Source organism: Humulus lupulus, chromosome 8 (assembly GCF_963169125.1).
Source record: "Humulus lupulus chromosome 8, drHumLupu1.1, whole genome shotgun sequence".
Taxonomy (NCBI): domain Eukaryota; kingdom Viridiplantae; phylum Streptophyta; class Magnoliopsida; order Rosales; family Cannabaceae; genus Humulus; species Humulus lupulus.
In genome coordinates, this window is record NC_084800.1 from 72,617,538 (window position 1) to 72,641,554 (window position 24,017).

At 39.1% G+C, this 24,017-nt stretch overlaps 1 protein-coding gene across 3 annotated transcripts in view; it reads left to right on the forward strand.

Moving 5' to 3' along the window:
• The first annotated feature begins 2,270 nt into the window (after positions 1-2,270).
• Positions 2,271-24,017, forward strand: part of LOC133797785 (respiratory burst oxidase homolog protein B-like) — a 45,424-nt gene continuing 23,677 nt past the window's right edge. For all 3 annotated transcript variants that reach the window (XM_062235832.1, XM_062235833.1, XM_062235834.1), the window contains exons 1-10: positions 2,271-2,634; positions 2,746-2,908; positions 2,991-3,039; positions 3,139-3,243; positions 3,878-4,300; positions 4,749-5,135; positions 5,214-5,309; positions 5,391-5,506; positions 5,595-5,697; positions 16,992-17,065. In XM_062235832.1, coding sequence (XP_062091816.1) covers positions 2,286-2,634; positions 2,746-2,908; positions 2,991-3,039; positions 3,139-3,243; positions 3,878-4,300; positions 4,749-5,135; positions 5,214-5,309; positions 5,391-5,506; positions 5,595-5,697; positions 16,992-17,065 — 1,865 coding nt within the window. In that variant the 5' untranslated portion in view covers positions 2,271-2,285. The remainder of the gene's footprint in view (positions 2,635-2,745; positions 2,909-2,990; positions 3,040-3,138; positions 3,244-3,877; positions 4,301-4,748; positions 5,136-5,213; positions 5,310-5,390; positions 5,507-5,594; positions 5,698-16,991; positions 17,066-24,017) is intronic.

Here is a 24,017-nt window from a genome sequence, read left to right on the forward strand (position 1 = left end):
TTCTCACCATGCTTCTCTCGACGATCATTGAGTATGTCTCTTAGATCTTCCTCTCTTCTCCGTTGCTCGCTACCTCCGAGCCAGTTGAAGACATTATTTTGCCGGGGTTGCCCCCCAGCATCTTGTCTATTTGGCTGATCATCTTGAGGTATTTGGCTCCTGCTCCTACCTTTATTTCCGTTCCTCCCATCAGCATTGTTCTTGCCTGAGTCAGCCTCGTTGTAGCCGTGGCCATCTTTGAACTTTGACTGGCTATGGTAAGACTGGTCGTTCCCTCTATTCCCGTCTCTGGCAGAAACACCTCGAGCGTTAGGGGGTGGCCTGCGCTGGTCGCGATGTCCCCGTGCATTATCATGCTGCTGGGGTCCACGGACCGCAGAGCCTAACTCCGAGTCTCTCCTGTTACCAGGAGGGTAGTGACCCCTGTTCGCTTGGTGTAGCCCATCATTCTCGCGGCGTCTAGGACTACGAGGCTGTCGCTCGGCCCTATTCTGCCTTTGCTGCGGGGGATTACCTCGAGCAGCGTGGGATGGTGGATCTGCCTCGGGGTCCAGTGGGACGTCGTCATGGGGCATCTGGGGCTGTTCAGGCCTTTGCGGACTTGAAGGATGGACTGGTGGGCTAGGATTGGGACCTCCCTGGGGTGGCCCAGTTTCAGGTTGATTAGGCTGCGAGGCAGGCGCGGCCTGATTTCTGGCCAACAGCAAGGCCGCTTCAAGGGCTGCCATGGCCTCAGTCTGGCGGCGATCCACCTCCGCCTGTCTCTCGCTCAACTCCGCCCTCTGACGATCAAGTTCCTGCTGTTGCCTCGCCATAGCTTCTGCGGCAGTCTCTTGATTGGCTCTCAGACTTGCCAGCTCTTCCTGCAACGTGCCCAAGGTGCTCCTCAAAGTCGCTTCGTCCATTTCCTCCTCTTCAAAATCTAGTTGCGGTTCATCTTCCGCCATGCTTGCTGGGGGAGGAGGAGGTGGCGGGTTCGACGGTGCAGCGGCAGTCTGAGCAGCTTTCTTCCCTGCTTTCGCCATTAGTTTTATCAACAATGATGAGTCGCCCTCTCAATGAAAGCACCAGAATGTTGACCCTCGTTTTAGCCAACTGACACGGAGTCAAAATATGAATGATATAGGCGAATATGTATAGATAATAACGTAATGACAAAAGTAAAGAAAACACAGTAATTTATAGTGGTTCGGCCCCAGAATCTGGTAATGACCTACGTCCACTTAGAATGATATTGATATGGGAACAAAAGTGCGATCAGAGAGCTTGGGCTCAATGAGTTTCAACACTCCTCATAAACAATCATCGTTTTCACAGATAATTTCTATATTCCTATGGTTTTTTAGCTGCCAAAAAGGGTTCCTTTCCCATGAGCCATCTCTTGCTTTTTATAGGCCCATGGGGGGTTGCCCAATTTTGTTACAGATATTATCCCTTGAATCATGGGATATTCAGAAGATTGCATGAAATAAATTCGGGATACATAAGATCTTTCCATAAATGTTGTTTTGCCAGCGGAACCACCGACCAGTCTGGTCGTGGTAAAAACAGGTATGTCCTGCTTCTGGTGTGTCTCATGGTCGATACTCTAGCAGACGCTCCAGGTGTCAGGCATGTGTCAAGAGATTATTCGCCACGTCACAAATGCTAATTTATTGGATAACAGATAACTTTTATATTAATGTTTTGTTTAACAATATAAAATGATGTGCTGATTTGAAGAAAAGAAGAAAAAAAAAAGAAACTAAAAATGGAAAACAGTTTAAAAAAAATTTAAAAGTGAAAATTTTCTATTTTCAAAATTTAATAAATTTTGTTTAAAATTTAAAAAAATAATAAATAAAAATAGAGTTATCAAACACTATTTTATGTTTAATTGTCAAATTTTTAATTAATTAAATAAAAAATTATTTTTTTAATTGTTACCAAACAACACATTTATAATTATAATATTGTATTTTAAAAATATATACCACCCATACCATATGATATACATTTATGAATATATATTTTTATTTATTACTCACTTTTTAATTATTTATTTTAATAAATAAAAAATAAAATAAAATTCTTTTTAAAAGGGTAATTTTGTCAATTAAAGCATTCCGATTCCCTTTCTTGGTTATATAAACAAGATAAAATGATTCTGATTCCTTTTCCACTCAGTTTTAGTAAACAACATAATACAATAATAATTCTGATTCTTCTACATTTTTTTTCCATTCATTTCTCTCATTGATTTATTCCAATTCCGATTACTATTTAGTAAACGTGGCCTAAATTGAATGGAGATTCAAGGGAATCAAACTAATGATAGTTACAACTCGTCGGCAGAGACTGGGAGCACTAGCGAGCCCGGGAGTTTCAAGGACGAAGAAAAATGCTTGGAAATCACGCTCGACGTCGGAGACGACTTGGCCCTGGTTCAGAACAGTAGAAAGCGCGACTCGGCCGAATCCAATCAGATCGATCAGAACATGTCCGCCGACACCGCCCGAGTCTTCAAGGGACTCAAATTCGTGAACGACAGGAATGCCCTCTATGGGCACGGAGGCTGGCCGGAGATCGAGCAGCGTTTCAAACGATTGGCCAAGTTTGGAATCCTCTCCAAATCAGATTTTGCCCAGTGCATAGGTACGTAATTCCCTGTTTGGCTAGTGAGAAAACGGACGGGAAAGAAACTCGAGATGAAATTCATGGAGTGATTTTGACTTTTTGGATTCTTATATATATGAGTGATCGTAGGGGTGGGGAGGGATTCGAGTGACTTCACAAACGAGCTGTTTGATGCATTGGCTCGGCCGAGAGATATAACGTCTGCTTCACTGCTCAAAGATGAGTTACACGAATTTTGGGAACAGATCACAAATCAGAGCTTAGATGTTAGGCTGGAAACTTTCTTGGACATGTAAGACTCAAGTGATTATTGGTTTTTTTTTAGTATCTTGTAATTCATATTAATTTCACTATCTTCGTGCAATTTGGTGCAGGGTTGACAAAGATGGAGACGGTCGAATCACTAAAGAAGAGGTGAAAGAGGTGAGATGGTTGATTTTTCGTTTTTAGTTAAGAATTGAAATGTGTTATAATAATAATAATTAATAATAAACTTGGAAAAAATAATATTAACACGCGCAGATCACAATGTTAAGTGCTGGTGCAAACAATTTGGCTATGAGTGCTGAAAAATGTGCAGCTCTTGTCATGGAAGAGTTGGATCCAGATGGCCTTGGATATATTGAGGTTCACATCTTCTTCCCTAACTTGCTTTCTCACATAAATAAAGTATAATTTTTTGGTCTGTTTAAAAATATTACAAATGTGATAAAAGTTTGGAAAGATAATAAAAAAGTTTAGAATAAATTTATTTAATTATTTACTGTAAATAAAATGGTAGGTTATCATTTGATACTTTGTATTTTTATAAAGTATGTTTTTGTTCATATTTTACAATAATGCTTATTTGTTGTTCTATATTTTAAAATCGTATATATTTGATAAATATATTTTAAAATAATACATATTTGGTACCCTAAATTCATCAAATTGTTATAAATTATACGAGTTTCAAATTCAAATTTAATTAATTAATTACATATAACTGATAAAAGTTTGATCTTATTAACAAATCTTATCAATCAAATTTGTCTAAGTAATTAAATATGTATGATTTTAAAATACATGGTATCGTACAAGTATTATTGAAAAAAAAAAATAGCAAAATGATATTTTGCAAATAAGTAAATTTCCTAAATAAAAAGAAAACTATATTGTTATAGATTTCATTATATTTGTTTTTTGTTTTATGATGTAATACTCTACTCTTGTTTGAGCTCGTCCTAGTTTTCAATTGTACCCATTTCACGTCTATTTACAGATAAACGACTTGAAAAGATTACTTCTTACAGGCCCAGCCAAACTAAGTAACATTAAAATGGACTTGAACAATTTTGTCCTTAGAAAATCGACAAGCATGAAGGTCGGTAAAAAGGACTACAGCCCTATTTATAGGTGGCTCAAATATTTCGTAGAGGACAACTGGAGGCAGATTTGGGTGGTAGGGCTTTGGCTTGCAATCTGTACGTGCCTTTTTATGTGGAAATTTTTTCAGTACAAGAATCAAGCTATTTTCAAAGTTATGGGCTATTGTGTTACCACAGCCACAGGCACAGCCGAAACCCTCAAGTTCAACATGGCCTTAATTCTTCTACCAGTTTGTAGAAATACCATTACTTGGCTAAGGAGCAACACTAAGTTGGGAGTGGTGGTTCCCTTTGATGACAATATCAATTTTCACAAGGTAATTAAAATTATGTCACGATGTCCTTTTTCGTAATCATACGATAGAACTGAAAGTAATATAATATAAGTACTGTATGTGATATGAACATTTTTCCATAGATAATAAGACGTGACAAACTAATGTAATGTCAGATATCCACAGCCAAAAAAAAAAAATCTAATGTCAGAAAAAATGAGGCTTACAAATTCTAGCCTTTTAACACATGATACAACTTTGACAAAAAGAAAAGAAAAGAAAAGAAAAGAAAAACACTCGCTACAACTTCCTTATAATATATGCTAAATTAAATTCTATACTTGGGATATATAGTTTGATACAATTCTAGTCTCCATATATATATATACATTGTATGTCCTTAAATTTAATTTATTTTATTTAAAAAAAAAACTATCGTTAAGTTATCCTTTTGGATGAAAGAAGTGTATTTTTTCTTCTTAATTTTTAGGTCATCGCTGCCGGGATTACAATTGGAGTTAGTGTACACGCAGGAGCACATTTAATATGTGATTTTCCAAGGTTACTCCGTGCTCCAACAGAGGAATACAACCCAATAAAGCCACTGTTTGGTGAAGCACGACCCAATAATTATTGGTGGTTCTTAAAAAACATAAAAGGGTGGACAGGATTGGTCATGGTAGTCCTAATGGTTATAGCTTTTACCTTAGCACATCCTTTGTTTCGAAGAAACAGGTTAAACCATCCTAGAACCCTAAGAAGACTTTCTGGGTTCAATGCTTTTTGGTACTCTCACCACTTGTTTGTCATCGTTTACGTCATTTTTGTCATTCATGGTTCCCATCTCTACCTCCCCAACAAGTGGTACAATAAGACTGTAAGTTCCTTTGCATACTATATGGACATTTATTATTATTATTATTATCTGATTTTGTTATAAAACTTATTGTGGTAGACATGGATGTATTTGGCCGTTCCAATCCTTCTTTATGTCTGTGAACGCATGATTCGTGCATATAGGTCTCACTACCAAAAAGTAGAAATATTAAAGGTAATGTGTTATGAATAAGGCTTCAATTTGTTTTGCGGAGAGAATATTTGTTAAATTTAACTCCCATTTTCAAATTTTCAGGTTGGAGTTTATCTTGGAAACGTTTTGGTTATACAAATCGATAAACCACATGGATTCAAATATATTAGTGGGCAATATATATATATAAAATGTCCGATTATTTCCCCATTTGAATGGTATGTGTGATAATTAGAAAATAAGTTTACTTAATTTTGGATTTATCATTTTGTAGATATCAATGCGTATTAATTGATCACATCTTAGGCATCCATTTTCACTTACTTCGGCTCCTGGGGATGATTACTTAAGCGTCCACATTCGCACATTGGGCGACTGGACAATGCAACTCAAATCTATTTTCTCTAAGGTATTTATCTACTTTTGCATATCATTGGTCAATTAGGGATTGCAAATATTTAATTGGATTTATACTACTGTGTATTTTTAATTTTAATTAAATATTACACATAGTGTGTGGGTAAATTCAACAATATAAGAGTATGTATTACTCCACTTGTTACCAATTGTTTTTGAGATGAAACTCCATGCTTCTTATCATGCACCCCATACTATTTGTAGACCACTTTTTACATTCTAGCACCCCATACTACTTGTAGACCACTTTTCACATTCTAACATAGTATCTTGAGCTAAAGAAAACTCTAACGAGTAAACACGATCCAAATCCAAGAATGATCCAAAGAGAGCCAAAAAGAGCCATTGTGATTCGGGGATAATGAGCCGAAAAGAGTCGAGATCTAAAGAGTCACTCACGATCGAGTCGTCCAAGATTGGTGAGCAAAAATAACCACCATCTTGAGGGAGATGTTAGAGAAAAATATCACACATGGAAAATGTGTGGGTAAATTCAATAATACATAAGAGCATGGATTACTTCACTCATCACCAATTAGTTTTGAGATAAAATCACATGCTTCTTACCATGCACCTTATTTTACTTTTAGACCACTTTCCACATCATAATCATATCATAAATAACATTTACTATAATTTTAGTTAAACTTATTCATAATATTTTAATAAAATTCTCAAAATACTCTTATTTGAAGCATAACTAAATGATATATACTATGTATATGCTACAATCTTCTAAGTTTATCACACTTAGAAAATGATTTTGATGACAGATTTGAAACAACTCTCTTTAGAGAATATACCAGACTCAAAGACTTGTATTTTTTGACTCTTACAATAATACCTAGATATAATCTAGATCAAATGTCATTATATTAGTTTTTTTTTTATAAAAAAAATTATTTTAATCAAATTAAAATATTAATTAAATAATAAGTTATTTACAACTATTTACTACTGATCGACACTGCAACTTCACGATAGTTATTGTGCACATGCACAGTGGCTAGCTTGTGATATGTCATGTCACATTCATTTTGTTGTTTATTATATTTATTGGGAACGACTACAACGCAATCTTTTTTTGCAACACTGGTGTATCCTTTTTCTATTTCGGCATCTGAATAGTTATAATCCCAAAAAAATTTATATGACGGTGTATATTGTAGGTATTTAGAATATCTTGCAAATTTTGAAGAAATTCTGAATAGTTTACGAAGCCGAAAACAGAGTTCAAACTGTCAAATTTTAGATGCGTACTCAAAAAAACAGGCATGCGTGCAATAGACAGTTTAGACCCTGTTTCGGTTTCATAATTTATTCAAAATTTCTTAAAAATTTGTAGGATGTTCTATATAGCTATAATGTACACCATCATATAAAAAAATTTGGGATTATAACTATTCAGGTGCCGAAATAAAAAAAGGATGCACCGGTGTTGCATAAAAATGGGATGTGTTGTAGTCACTCCCTATATTTATTTATTGAGATAAATATTTATATACTTAATATAATGTATTATTTCAAATATACATAAATATCAATTAGTTCAAAACTAACTAATATAATAAAACCTAATTAAATCATTATCTTATAATAATTTAAAATTATTTAATATCATAACTAATATGTTATCTATTTATTAATTAATTCATACTAATTAATGTATTAATTAATTAATATAATTTTAAAAAATATGCATTAATTAAATAATTAATTTTAACTAATTAATTAAACATAATTATCTTATAATTATATGTTGTACATGTGACATGTAGTAGTCATTAAGGAGTAATTGAGCTTCGCGGAAGGTAATGAAACCCTCTGAGTTCGCCTAGAGCTCCTCGGAAGGAAGGTCTTACCCATGTTAATCGTGCATCACCTCTAGAGAAGTATGTCCTCAAGGAGGACTACATCCCGAGGACTATGATTACGATGTCCTCCAGGTTCTTTCCATTCAAGTCATCCGGGTCTACGAGGACCATCCTCGGGGCTTGGAATGTAGTGCTAGGTGTCAAGCACAATGAACCTTGACCATAAGCAACTATCTGACATGTTACTGTTACCCAAGTCGTGGTGTCGAGTCAGTACAGGCGACACACAGGATGTCTCACGACGTCACTTAACCTTGGAGAACGTGCAGCTACCCCTGACACTGTCAGGGACGTGATACCCAAAAAAGTTGCGGGTTGTAATATCGTAAATGGGCCCCGTGTGATACGCCCCGGCCCACCAATTCCTTAACTATGAGAATGTATATTTATTAGTCTTAATAACCTATTAAGGGGAAATGTTTGTAATAAATGTAATGAAATTAATTGTCCTCATCCATCTACAAATAGGGCTAGGGCACACATTGTTAATGATCCCTAGATTTTTGTAGTTAGAGCATTCTTAAAATGCTGCTTGACCTCCACAGAAGCTTGAAACCCTCAAGCTTCATAAATCTTAATACACGTGACTCATGAATTAGGGTTAATTAATAACCTGAACCATGTGAAATATGCGTTCTTGCAATTTTTGAAGTTTTTATTTAATTAGTTGATAGCGAAAAAAGTTAACATTTTGGTGCTTCATTGAGAGCTCGAAGAAAACTTTGAAGATTCACCAATGGTGACTACCAGACAGAATGCCAATGATGACATCTCTCCTCTAACCGTCGTTGAGGGAGGAGAGCTCAGCCGACCACCTCCACCGGCTAACCCGGAGGTGGCCCATGATGACGACTATGACGAAGATGATAGATATGACGATGAGGATGAATGCGACTACTATGAGAGTGAGTACTTATAATTGTTTTACACACAGGAGATACCAGAATTGGTGGCCCTCAAGGGCCAAATAACCTCTCAACACTAGAATATTGAGGCTCAGGAGAGGAATATTGTCGCCTTACATGAGGTGGTTAACACAATGAAGGCCACTTTGGCGGCTCAAGGGCTGTAAGTGGACCCGCATGGCGAAGTACCACCTAGGCAGCCAGCTGGCGTGCCACCCATGCACCCAGTTGGAGTGCCAACTACTCCACCACTAGGAGTGCCTCCTGAGCACCCCACTGACATGGCGCAAGATTTGTCAGGTTGCGTGCCACCTGTGCACTCAACTGAAGCTGGAGCACCCCTCGCGCCTCAAACTCATGGGAATGAAAAAGTTGGTGAGCCCTCTCAGAAGAGACAGAGGACTCGACGGGCTTTCGAGCCCATTCATGTCATGAGGAAGGCCAATGACCCTCAAGGTCATGGTGCTCGAGGACATCGCTAGGCCGATAGCGTCCGCGGAGCCTAGGGCCTTCTGCCCAGGTGCGTCGTGACAAACCGCACCAGGCCTGGATGTGGTATCCTCCGATGCCTCGCCAGCCCCAGAGGAACCCCGATCAAGGGGCTAATTAATAGGAGAAACGTCTTCGCTAAGTGAGGACAAGGAATTAGCATCTCGGTTAATAACGAATACGTTGATTCTGAGGGAAAAATTAAAGGACACCCCAAGGAAGGTGGTCGTCACAATGCACAGCTTGACCTGCGAGATGATTTGAATGTTCGCAGGAACATAGCAGCTCTCGAGGACTTCCCCGAAAGACAACCACAGTTAGACCTCCGAGAGAATCTTAATGCTTGCAGGAGTGAAGCCATGCCTGACCAGAGGGCACATCCGACATAGAGTGCCAACCAAGATTACGATCCTCTCTGCGTGGAGTTGGAGAGTTTGAAGAGAATAATGTTGAAGATGGCCCAGAGACAAGGCCAGGACTTTGACTCGGAAGATGAAGATGGGGAGCCCTGTGCTCCACACATTGTTGAAGCCTCGTTTCCTCGGGGCTTGAAGATGCTAGACATCACTCCCTACAGCAAAGGCACAGAATACTCGACCACCTGTCTAAGTTTAACAAGTTGATGTCGGTCCACCGTGTCTCCGGGATGCTAAATGTCACATCTTCTTGTTGACCTTGACGGGACCCGTAGACGAGTGGTTCAAAAAGCATCGGCCAAGATCCATTTATTCCTGACCCCAACTCTCCACCACCTTCCGAAGACAATTCATAGTTGCTTGGAAGATACACTTCGTGGTTAATGTTTTGGCCAATATTAAGCAAGGACCTTTCAAGAATCTTAAGGCATGCATCAAATGCTTTAAGGAGGAAACAATCAAGACTAAGAGGGTCGATGATGGCCAACAATTGATGGCCTTACAAGCTGGTATCCGACTAGGTTCTCTGCTATGGGGCGACCTTTAGTGGAGGGGATGCCGCAGGCTCGATGACTTCAAACGTCGAGCCCAATAGTATATTCAATGGGAAGATGCCCAAATTGGAGCATTCAGAGGACCGATTTCCTTCCAGCTCCAGCAGTCCCACCTGCTGCAGCTCCGGGACTCACAATTTTCACCATACAATTTCGTACAGACGAGTGTTATGAGTGCCCCACAGTACAGTCTAGTCATTCCCCAAGTTGGTTTTAGTGTCGATCATTTTGGCTATGGAGCAGCTCCCATTGGATACACTAATTTTCAATCTGCGTTTAGGGCTGGAACATCGGCTCCAGGCCAGTTAACAACACCCAGCGAGACCCCTAGCAGGAGCAAACGTGGAGGAAAAGGCAAGGGAAAAAAGCCCAAGAGAACTGGTGCTCATGAGGAGAAGTAAACTCCTCAGTATTCTGAGTACACAAATTTTGTGGACACTCGGGACAACATTTTCCTTGCTATGGAGCAGCAAATCCACTACTGGAAGCCTCAGCCTATTCGGAGGGACCAAGAGAGAAGGGACTCAACGAAGTTACGCAGATTCCACAATGATGTTGGGCACCATACCAACGAATGTAAGCAACTTCATGTTGAGATTGAGAATCTCATTAAGTTGGGGCACCATCACTAGTATGCCAGGGCTGGAGCATACCCTGCCCAAGCTCCAGCCGCAACCATGCATCCTTCACAACAGGTAGCACCTCCTCAAACCCCATGCCAAGTACGTGTTGCGCTGCAGCAAGCAGCCTACAGACCTCATCCGGTGAACGGAAGAGTAGGGACTATCTCTTGAGGACCCCACTTGGGGGTCACATCTAGGTGCTCGTAGAATCGGTACGTGAGGGCCTTGAATCATGACGATGAAGTGCTGGTGCTAGTCGAGCTCCCAACACAAATTCCTCGGATGACGGACCAGGTCATCACCTTCTTTGAGGACGATGCTCGAAGAGTACACTTCCCCAACCATGATCCTTTGGTGATCGAGAGCCAGATTTCCAACAAGAAGGTGGCTCGAATCCAAGTGGACAACAAGAGTTCTATGAACATCCTGTTCAAGTCAGCCTTCGAGAAGAATAAGTTGATGACAAGCGATCTTTCCCCATGCACTTCCACGTTTTATGGGTACTCGGGTGAAGGTTTGATTCCAATAGGACAGATCAAGCTGATAGTGACACTTGGAGAAGTGCCTCGCCAAGCCTTCAAGTATTGCACTTTTGTGGTGGTTGACTCATCCTTCGCTTACAACGCCATCCTAGGACGATTTATCCTGGTGTTTGGGGTAGTCACTTCTATTAGCTATTTGTGCATGACGTTTCCCACAGAGTCGGGAATAGGCACTGTCAGCGGGGACCAGAAAGAGGCCCGCCAATGCTACAACGTGTCAGTGAAGCATCCGGTGATGGTTGTTAAAGTAGTAGCCCCTGAGCAGCCTCCTCTAAAGAAGATGGAGCTCCAAGTTGTTCAGTAAGAGAGGGAGTCCAACGAGTTGGACCCCAGGGTTGGATATGAGAGGGCTATTGAGCCCATGGAGGAGGCCGAGGAAGTCATCCTTGATGCCTCCAACCCCAAAAGAAAAACAAAGTTCGGAAAGAACCTCAAGGCGGTGGTCCAAGAAGCTTCGATGAGCTTTCTCAGGGAGAACCAAGATGTCCTTGCCTAGTCCCATGCAAACATGATGGGCACTTACCCCAATATCATCTGCCACGCCTTGAATGTGGATCCAATCGTTGCCCCGTTGCTGCAAAAGAGGACAATAGAGCTGACCAGAGCAGAGGCCTTAAAGGCGGAGGTCGACAAGCTTCTCACGAATGGTTTCATATGAGAAGCACAATATTCTAAGTGGTTGTCAAACTCAGTGCTGGTGCCAAAGCCTAACGACACCTGGTGAACGAGTATCGACTTCTCCGACCTCAACAAGGCCTACGCAAAGGATTGGTTTTCGTTGCCAAAGATTGATCAGATAGTCGACGCTACCTCCATATACGAGCTCCTATCGTTTATGGACGCGTACTCGGGGTACAACCAGATATCCATGCATGTCGCAGATCAAGAACATACCAGCTTTTAAACAGACAAAGTAGTCTACTGTTACATGGTGATGCCTTTCGGTCTCAAGAATGCTGGTGCCACGTACCAAAGGCTGGTAAACAAGATGTTCAAAATCTAGTTGGCCTAAAACATGGAGGTATACGTGGACGACATGCTGGTGAAGTCCAGAACAGCCTCCGACCACGTGAAAGATTTGGCAGAGGCATTCTCAGACATTCGCAAGTTCGGGAAGAAGTTAAATCCCAAAAAATGTACTTTTGGGGTAACCTCTGGGAAGTTCATGGGATTTATTGTCAGCGCCCGAGGAATAGAGGCAAATCCCGAGAAGATCAAAGCCTTGATCGAGATGCCATCCCCTAGGAAGCACAAGGATGTGCGAAGCTTAATTGGTCGGATAGCAGTTCTAAGCCGCTTTGTCTCTAAGGCAACCGATAAGTGCATTCCCTTCTTTAATACCCTCCAAGGAGGCTACAGGTTTGAATAGACAGAGGAGTGCGATCAGGCATTCCAGTAGTTGAAGGCCCACATGTCGAATCCTCTGATATTGTCGAATCTTGTAGACGGAGAACCCCTCTTCCTCTACATGGCTATCTTCAAGAACACCATCACTACTGCCTTGAAGGCCGCATCAACACCCCGTCTATTATGTAAGCAAGAGACTCCTCGGAGCAGAGTCTAGATATCCACTGATGATGACTTCTCGGAAGCTTAGGCCCTACTTCCAGACGCATCCTATAAAGATCTTCACCAACCAGCCTTGAAGGCAGATCCTCCAAAAGTCGTAGTCCTCCGAGACACTCATCAAGTGGGTGGTCAAACTGAGACAGTTCGACATCACTCACCTTTCGAGGACTACCATAAAGGGGTAGGCATTGGCAGACTTCATTGCCAAGTGTACGGGAACATATGAGAAACCCGAGAGGGCCCAAGTTGTCGGGCCCGTATGGAAGTTGTTTGTAGATGGGTCCTCCAATGAGAATGGAGCCAAATCAGGTCTTATATTGGTGTACCCTAAGGGGCATAGGGTTCATAGTGCCTTAAGGTTTGGCTTTGACACCTCAAACAACGAAGTTGAGTATAAGGCTTTGATTGTTGGTCATCGAGTTGCCCTGGAGCTCAAGGCCGCCTCAAGATTTTCAGCGACTCTCAGCTCATCGTAAACCAAGTTGTCGGAGAGTATCAGGCCCAGGGAACCAAGATGGTCGTGTAACTGGCCAAGACTCAAGAAATGTTGCACAGCTTCAAGAGGTTCACCATTCGACAAGTGCCACGAGAACATAATTCTAATGTTGATGCCCTGACCAAGGTTTCTACCACCGTGGACACAAAGTTGCTTAGCATGGTCCCAATTTACTACTTACTTGGCTTCTCTGAGCATCACAGCTCTCGAGGAGGTAGAAGTGGTCCAGCCCCAGAACAGTTGGATGAGACCAATTGTGAAGTATCTTGTCTCCGAAGAGTTACCGCATGACAAAAAAATGGCTTGGAAGCTACTTTACTAGGCGCCTCGGTACGTAATTATGGACAACAAGTTGTACAGGCGAGGATATTCATTGCTAGATACTCTGATGTGTGTTTGAGTAGGAAGCCAACTCATCCTTCGAGAAGTGCATGAGGGCTTTTGTGGTGACCACGCTGGGGGGCAGAACCTCGCCAAGAAAATTCTGAGGCAAGGGTACTTCTGGCCTACGATGAATGAAGATTCGATGGATTATGTCAAGAAATGCGACAAATGCCAACGTTACGCCAACATCCCTTTGGAACTCCTCCAAACGAGCTCATGCAGATGACAAGTCTGAAGCCTTTCGTAGTCTGGAGCATTGACTTAATCAGATCCTTGCCCACAGGAATGGAATGAGTAAAGTATGCTATTGTGGCAGTTGACTACTTCACAAAGTGGGTCGAGGCCAAGCCTTTCGCTATTATCACCTCCAAGAAGGCGATGGACTTCATCATCAAAAACATTGTTTATCGTTACGGGCTCTCGATGAAGATAGTCTCTAACAACGACTTGCAGTTCGACAGTGAATTGTCTACCGACTTTTGTCAAATGCATGGAGTCATAAAGAGTTTCTCCTCCGTAGCTCACCCTCAGGCAAACGGACAAGTGGAAGCGGTCAGCAAGATGCTTAAGACCACTTTGAAGAAAAGGCTGGAACATGCAAAAGAAGCTTGGCCTGAGGAGCTGCCTAAGGCATTGTGGAGCTATTGCACCACTGCTAGGACCTCCATTGCCCGTTCACCATTCACCATAGCCTACGGGTATGAGGTCATGCTCCCAGTTGAGGCATCAATCTCCACGTATTGAAGATATACTTTCGACCTAACCACGAATCATGCTTTACTTTGGGAGTCACTGAACCTTATTGAGGAGCTCCAAGCAGCTTCACAACTATTTGTAGTGTCCTATCCTATCTCTATCACACAATACATATAGTAACCCTATTAATCTTAATTACCACGTTGCCTTTAATGAATCCTTAGGTTAAGCCAACTCTTATGCCCATAATAGTAATTCACCTTCCATTTTCTAGAATTTCTAATTATTTCCTAATAAATAATTAGACTTTACAATCAAATCCCATCTTCACATATTTTGATTCTATTGCTCCTATACTTGAAGAAAACCACGAGTTGTTGCATAATTATTACCGAATTCCATCAGTATATTTATTTCATACTTCATAAACATAATTTCATAAAATTGTCACATATAACAATTATGATGCTCATTCATAAAAGAATTCATTCATTTTCAAAATTACAAAAATACCCTTCAAAGATAAAATTACTACATTATCGTCACATACTGTATTACCAAATACCCATGATATAAAACGACGGATATTACAGCATCGCTCCTAAAAACCAAAATTCTTAATGAGAGAGAACATTAAAATATGTTTTGAAGCAGCAACAATGCTTAACTAAATGTAGTGAGGCTACATTAACTGGAGGTAAATGTTTTATAAAATACAACAACTAATGAAGTCTCTTTTAAGACTTTTACGGTATATTTTATAGATTTCGCTGCTTTACATCAGCGGTTGATCTTAGTTGTTATGCTTTGGTTCCCAATATTTTCTAGTTTTGATGGTAGTTCATTTTTAAGTACTATGTAAGCTTGTTTTTGTTAGGTTTGTTTGTTGTGTTTTGTCTTTGGCTTTTTCAAGTCTTTTTCTTACTTCCGTGTTTTGCTTTTCTTAACTTGGTATGTTTTATTTGCTGATATTTTTGTTCTTTTAGTTTCTTTTTCAATATATTTGGTGTGTTGGGTTTTAAAGGTTTTTTATTTTTCGTTAATTTTAACAGAATTTTTTATATTTGATGGTAAATGGTAAATATGACTTAAATTTAAATAAATAAATAATTAAATAAATTAAAATACTTTTTAGATATTTTACAATAATAATTATTTAAAAATAATAAAATCATATATTTTATAACTTAAATAAAATTTAATTAAACTTAATATTATATTAAACATATAATATATAATTTTTTGTTGTCACTGCTAAATTAAAAAACTAGAACATAAACTTAAACAAAAATAAATTAATTAATTTATTAAAGTATGACATTTTTAAGATATTCTATGATAATTTAAATAATTAAATCATATTTATTTAAAAATAATAAATGCATTCATATTATATTATCTTAAAAATTTGTGTAATAGTTTATTTTTTATCAAGTGATTTGAGTTTTTTTTCATCAAATTCGCTAAAGGACATTGCGAGATATATTAGAAACTAAAAATAGTTGATGCATGTATACTACTGTTTATACTATGATTTTTTATATTATTATTTTATTTCTATTATTAATTTCTTTTTAAATATTATTGTATTTTATGTGTATGTCATGTAACTGTAAATATATATATTTATGTCAACTTTGTGTTTAGATGTCATATATGTAGAAATTATTGATATAAATATTTATATATAATATAGAACTATAATTTATTCTATTATATATATATATATTAAAAAAACAGTAAATCAGTTTTTGATAAAATTATAAATAATGCTTACAATTTTAAAACTAAGCAAACATGCATTATATTTTGCTTGTATCTAATATATAATATATATATATATACTAGATACAAACAAGATGCAATGCATGTTTGCTTAGTTTTATTTATAAAATTTATTAATTATTTTTATTTAATTTGTATGATTGGTGTCATGTAAATTTTAAATAAATAAACTATTACATATAAAAGAATGATAGAAAAATTAAATGAAGAAATTGTTTATGATTTCTTTAAAAAACACATAATATAATAACTCTTTTTAAATATAAATAATAATGTTTTATTAAAAAATAAGATTATGTATTAATATAAGTATTAATATAATAATATTTAAATTTATATTAATATAAGTATTAAATATTCAATTTTGTATTAAATATTATTATAATAATACTTTATAATATTTGAATTTATATTAATACATAATAATATTTTACAACATTTGAATTTATATTAATATAATTATTAAATATCAATTTTTTAATTAGTTTTAAATGTATATTCTGTTAAATATTTAGAAAATTTTGTTAAAGTTAACAAAAAAAAACGTTAAAACAAAAACATTTGTTTACACACTTTTTATATATATTTATAGGACAATTCTCCTATAGGGGCTTCACTTTAAGCCCTATTGGTGGGACTCTCAGTGTTCTCAATCTTTGAACAGTTTTCGGCGCGGTTTTTTTTATAACTGTGTATATTGTAGCTATTTAGAGCATTGACGCGTTTTTTAGAAAATTCTGAATAGTTTACAGTATCGAAAACTAGGTTCAAATATGTTGCACGCGTGACTATTTAGACCTTTGAACCTAGGTTAAGTCGAAAACACTGAGAACCCCACCAGAAAGACTTAAAATGAAGCCCCTAGAGGAGAATTATCTTATATTTATATAGCCTTTTATGTTAGTTTTCTAGCATATTTATATATTATTGTAATTTTTTCTTGATTGTTGTAGGTATGTCAACCTACATCTATTAATCAAGGTGGAATTCTAAAAGTTGATGTTGAGCAAGCCAATCACATACACAGGTATATGCATCCATCTTTGTCAGTCCCCCTTTCTGGCAGACTTATTTATTTGTTAGTTATTTTTTAATTACTTACATAATATTGGCACCTACGTATCAATATTATGATAAAGCCTCCTATCGTTTTTTTTTAACAAAAAGCCTGATAGTATTTAATACCACTTGAGTTGTAATAGTGTTGTTTGGTAACACTTAAAAAAATAGTTTTTTAATTAATTAATTAATTAAAAATTTAACAATTAAACATAAAATTTGGTAACTCTATTTTTATTTATTATATTTAAAAATTTTAATTAAAATTTATTAAATTTTGAAAAAAGAATTTTCACTTTCAAAATTTTTTAAACCATTTGACTTTTTCGTTTTTTTTTTCTTCTCTTCTTCAAATTAACATCTCATTTTATATTGTTAAATAAAAAAAAAAAAATAAAAATTATCAAACGTATTTATTATTTTTGTTTTTAAAAACAAAAAACAAAAATAGTTACCAAATATATTTTTATTTTTTAAAAATAAAGAAACAAAAATAAAAATAATATTTCTATTTTTGAGTTTAAAAAATTCAAAAACAAAAATTTTACCAAACACAACCAATAAAATTATCAAGTTTTAGACTTGAGAACAAGAGAGTTAGAGCTGATATATTGTTTTGTTATTAGTTGGTTAGTTAGTTAGAGTTACAGATTCAAAATTAGTTAGTATTCTTTTCTGTATTGATTAAGTATAAATACATTGTAACCTTTTTCATATTCAATATACAGAGACTATCATTCTCTCTCATTTTCTCTTTACTCTTCTATTACTAAAATGGTATCAGATTAGGGATTTTCTTGGGACATTTGTTCTCTTCTCTGTTTTTTTTGTTTTTGGATTTCTCTCGAAATCCATGGCTCGTACTCGTACTGGAGGTCCTCCTCGCACTGATAGGACTTCTCAGAATACCTCCAATGGTGCTACTGTTTCGACTGATGCGAATAGGTTTTCTGCTCTTGATCAGACTGGTCATTCTTCCTATGATGATGCTCGGAATCCTTATTTTCTGGCTCACAGTGATCTTCCTGGTGCAACTCTGGTTCCCAAAATTCTCACTGGAGGTGAAAATTACAGTTCTTGGAAGCGATCAATGACTGCCGCTCTTCTTGCTCGGAACAAATTGAAGTTTGTTAATGGAAAGATCACTCCACTTGATCCTGAAGATGATGACTATGATGCTTGGTGTCGATGTAATAGCATGGTCATTTCGTGGATTCTCCATGCCGTTTCTAGTGATATTGCTGATAGTATCATGTACCTTGATGAAGCCTCGGCTATTTGGTTTGAGCTCCATGACCGTTTTCATCAAATTAATGGTCCTCATGTGTTTGAAGTGAAGCGATCCATGTAGGCTCCCACGCAAGGAAGCAACTCTGTCCAGACTTACTTTACTCACCTCAAAGCTCTTTGGGATCTGGTTCGTGAGTTTCGCCCTCAACCTGTTTGTACTTGTGGCGCAATGAAGACGATTATAGATTTTCAAGAACAAGACCAAGTTTTGGAGTTCTTGGTGGGACTCAATGATTCTTATTCCGCTGCTCGCTCTCAGATCTTGATGCAAGATCCTCTTCCAATAATCAATTAAGTTTATGCTACCATAATACAAGAAGAACGACAAAGGGGTCTCAATCCTACTTCTTCTGAATCTGTTGCTTCTACCTCTTTTTCTTCTGCTTATACTCAGTTTCTTGGGAATGTTCAATTTGTTTGACACATGCTTGCCTGTCATCATTGTGGTCTCACGGGGCACACTATCAACAAATGTTATAAGCTTCATGGTTATCCCCCTGGCCATAAGCTTCATGGGAAAGGTTGTGGTTGTGGTTCTATCTAGGGGAAAATAGCTGCTAATCATTTTTCAGGTTTTACTGATGACAAAAATGGAGACAATTCGAACTCTTCTGCTGACCTTGTATCTTCTCTGTCTTCTTCTCAATGCCAGAAAACAATAGCTTTGCTAGCCCAGAAAGTTCAAGCCTCTTCATCCAATAATTCTTCCTCTTCTTCTGACCAACCCCTTGTTTCTCACTTTGCTGGTAAGGAATTTCTTGTTCCTCATTCGAAATGGATTATTGACGCAGGAGCCACTCATCATGTTTGCCATGACCTTTCTTTGTTTTCTTGCACTTACTTAAATGCTTCTTTAACTTCTGTTGTCTTACCAAATGGTCAGTTGGCTTCCATTTCTTGTCTTGGTTCTGTCACACTTTCTTCCTCTATCACTCATTTGAATGTGTTATATGTTCCATCATTCAATTATAATCTTTTATCTGTTAATTCCTTAACACAATCTGCTAAATGTTCCTTCTCATTTTTTGACAACTATTGTGTCATCTAGGACACTACTCGGACTCGGCAGATTGAGATGGGTGAAAGACTTGGCAATTTGTATCACATGACTACTCCTTGTGATCTTGCATTTGTATTTTCTTTTACTGATTCAAAGCCAATTGTAGAAACTTTATGGAACTATTAATTGGGCCATCCTTCATGTATTAAAAACCATTCTTTGAATAAAGATTTGCAATTTCAGTATTCCTCCTCTTCTGATTTTCATTGTTCTATTTGTCATTATGCTAAACAAAAACGATTACCATTCATTTCTAATCATAATATTTCAAGTGCTTGTTTTGATCTCATCCATATTGATATTTGGGGACCTTTTCATACACTTACTGTTGATGGCCATAGATTTTTTCTTACCATAGTTGATGATTGTTATAGGTACATTTGGGTTCATTTCCTTAAACAAAAATCAGATGCACAACAAGTTATCCCTGATTTTATTTCTCTTATCAAAACCCAACACAATACTCAAATTAAAGCAGTCCGATCCGATAATGCCAAAGAACTCCAATTTCCTTAGCTTTCTAGCTCCTTAGGAATCATCTATTATCATTCATGTGTTGAGAGACCTCAACAAAATTCCATTGTTGAACGTAAGCATCACCACCTACTCAATGTAGCCCGAGCTCTTCTCTTTCAATCTCACCTTCCATTGGTCTATTGGGCTGATTGTATTGCTACAACCACTTACCTCATCAATCGAACTCCAACACCCAATTTACAACATCAATCTTCTTTTGAGGTTCTTCATAAGAAACCTCCCACTTATGGTCATCTTAAGGCTTTTGGTTGCTTAGCATATGCATCTACTCTTCCTAATCATAGATCAAAATTTTCATCACATGCTATTTCTTGTGTTTTCATTGGTTATCCTAATGGCATTAAAGGGTATAAACTTCTTGATTTAGACACCAATCACATTTTTGTTTCTAGGGATGTCTAGTTTCATGAACACATTTTTCCTTTTGTTTCTACTCATTCTCTTTCCTTGTATTCATGCCATTTTTTTTCTTCTTCTATGCTGCCTGTTCATGATCGAGAAATAGAACTGACTAATCCTAAGGCAAAGGGTCGAGAAACTCAACGCCACTATTCTTGAACAACTTGGAGTCGGGCCTTCTTTTCGCACTATTACGGATACGAAAATAATGGGAACTCGCTTAATAAGGAAATCCGATCTCGGTCAAACTTGGGATGTTTCAGAAGAAAAAGTAAGGGCACTTTTGACTGGTTGTATCTCATGACATTTCTGATGCATCTAATTCTCCTTCTGTGTCTACTTATACTTCTCTACAACCCACTTTCTCATCTTCTAGACCTTCTCGCCACACTAGAAAGCCTTCATACTTAAATGATTATCACTGTGATCTTTCAACTAATGCTTTTTCTCTTCCTTTACAGACTTCTCCCCAAGTTACTCAGCATCCTCTTTCACATGTTATTTCTTACAACCGGTTGTCTCCCACATTTAAGGCATGTGTTCTTGCTATTTCAAGTCAGAGTGAACCTGAATATTTTTCTCAAACAGTTGGGATACCCGAGTGGGATTTGGCCATGGCTGAAGAGCTTGTTGCTCTAGAGAGGAACAAGACTTAGACTGTGGTTAGTCTTCCTCCTAACAAACATATTGTTGGCCGCAAATGGGTTTATAAGATCAAGCATCATGCTGATAGTTCCATTGAACGTTATAAGGCTAGACTTGTTGCTAAGGGATATACTCAAGAAGAGGGAATTGATTATATGATAGGCTTGATAAACCTATGATTCGGTTCACATACACTAGGAGGGGGTCGGGACACAAAGGCCAAGGGTAGGCTGGGTCATTTGATGGTTGACGTGGAGGGTAGTTTGTTAGAGGGGCAATTTGGGTACTGAGTAGCCTATTAGTGGGAAAAGGAAGCTAGTAATTAGTTATGCAAGAATTAAGAGAATTCTGGCATCATGGAGATCTTTTTCTCTGTGCTTGTATGAAACTCATATTTTCCTTCAATAAAGCTTCAGAATTATTCACTCTTTGGTTACTGTTTTATTGCTTATTATTGTCTGTTCTGGTTCATTGTTTCTGGTTTATTGGATTATTGGGGCAGGTCCTATTAATTGGTATCAGAACCAGTACCTGGCACTCTGTGTATGCCGGTGTCGACAAGGATGGACAATCGTGTTGTTGGCGTTGAATCTGCCTTATCCAGTGTCCAAACTCAGCTCAACGATCACGGTGCGCTGCTTAAGGATCATGCCCTCGAGCTGGGTTCTATGAAGGAGGTGCTGGATCGTTTGGTTACTGCTCAGGGACGGGTGGCTGATGAACTTGCCTCTCTTCGCGAGGGGTCTCCTGGACTTCCGGGCTCGGGTCGTCGTCTTCCTGGCGAGGGGTCCGCGGCGACTGGCGGGGGTGCCTCCACGGGCCGTGTCGCTGAGGGTGGGGATCGGCGCTTTGAATTTCGAGCTCGGAAGATCGAATTACCCGTTTACATGGGAGAGGACCCGGATGATTGGACTTACCGTGCTGAGCGCTACTTTAACTTACAGCGGTTATCTCCGGGCGAACAATTAGAGGCCGCTGTCTTGTGTTTGGAAGGGGCGGCTCTCAGTTGGTTTCGCTGGGAAAATCAGAGGCGCCTCATCACCACGTGGGAAGAATTGAAGCTGTTGCTTCTCCGGCGCTTCCGTCCCACTCACGAAGGCTCGGTGTATGATCGTTTCTTTGTCCTCCAACAGGTCACTTCGGTTCAGGACTATCGCAGGAGGTTTGAAGCTCTCGCTGCTTCGGTGGAGATGATGGGGGAGGCTGCCTTACGGGCTGCTTTCTTAAAGGGCCTCAAAGTGGAGATCCAGGCCCCCTTGAGGATTTTGGAGCCAAATGGGCTGTTACACATGATGGAGTTGGCTGAGCAGATTGAAGCCAATCAGGCCTTCACTAAGGGATATCGGGCTGGGCTGAGTGGGCCCATTCGGGCCAATCCAAGACCCCCTTTGAGCAGCCTGTCTCTCCCTGAACACGGTAAGGGCACATTTGTCCTTTCCCCTTCTTCTTCTTCATCATCGACCCCGACTAGTGCTAGTCCTAAGACAGCCTCGGCTCCGGCAACGTCCGTGGCATACCGCCGCCTGTCTGAGTCCGAGATTCAAGAGAAGAAACGTCGTGGGGTTTGCTTCAAATGTGACGGGCACTGGACTAGAGGGCACGAGTGCTCTCAAGCGGAAGTTCAGGTCATTATTATCCAAGAAGAGGCCGTGGATGAGCCGGCCACTGACCCGATTGGGGAGGTTCTCGGCATTGCCGATGCTATGGGCGCGGCAGAGGCTCATATGGTGGAAGTATCTCTGAATGCCGTGGTTGGTTTGACTTCTCCAAAGACCATGAAAATTCTGGGCTCTATCATGGGTCACGAAGTGGTAGTTTTGGTGGATAGCGGGACGACACACAACTTTATTACGACGGAATTAGCCCAGAAACTAGCGCTGCCTATGTCCACGACTGAAGCTTACGGAGTTCAGATGGGCAGTGGTCAGGCGGTGAAAGGGGAGGGTATTTGTCGCTCGGTGCCGTTACACTTGCAAGGATTGGAAATTATCGACGACTTTCTGCCGTTAAAACTCGGCAGTACCGATGTTATCTTGGGCGTCCAGTGGCTGCAAACTTTAGGGGAAACCACGCATCATTGGAAGGATCACACGATGAAACTACGAATCCAAGGTCAGCCCGTTGTTTTACATGGCGATCCTCTGCTTCACAAGACGTGTATATCGTTGAAGCAGATGGTACGGCTGTTACAACATGAGAGACAAGGAGCTTGGGTAGAGCTGGGTTGTGCATCGGTTTCTCAGGATCGGGCTGCCTATTCAGACGGGATACATGAAGTATTACAGCGGTACGGCACTGTGTTTGCTACACCGACTTCGCTGCCGCCGCAAAGACAACATGATCATGCCATTGTTCTTTAGCCCGGCACCACCCCCGTGAGTAGCCGCCCATATCGATACCCCCATGGTATCAAGGATGAGGTAGAGAAAATTGTTCGAGAGATGCTGCAATCCGGGGTGATCCAGCCGAGTAACAGTCCCTATTCGAGCCCAATTCTCTTGGTTAAGAAGAAGGATGGCGGATGGCGATTTTGTGTGGATTATAGAGCTCTTAATCGAGCCACGGTACCCGACAAATTTCCCATCCCAGTTATTGACGAGTTGATAGACGAGTTGCACGGGGCTCATGTATTTTCGAAGTTAGATTTACGTTCGGGGTACCATCAGATTCGGGTGAGGCCGGAGGACATCCATAAAACTGCCTTTCGAACTCATGAAGGCCACTACGAGTTTGTAGTGATGCCCTTTGGGCTGACCAACGCCCCCGCCACCTTTCAATCTCAGATGAACGATATTTTCCAGCCGCATCTTCGTAAAAGAGTATTGGTCTTCTTCGACGACATCCTTGTCTATAGCCCGGATGAGGAAACTCATGTCAAAGACCTTGAGATAGTGTTACAAACTTTGTCAGACCATCAATTTTTTGCCAACTTAAAGAAGTGTTGCTTTGGACAGCGACAAGTCGAATATTTGGGACATATTATTTCAGG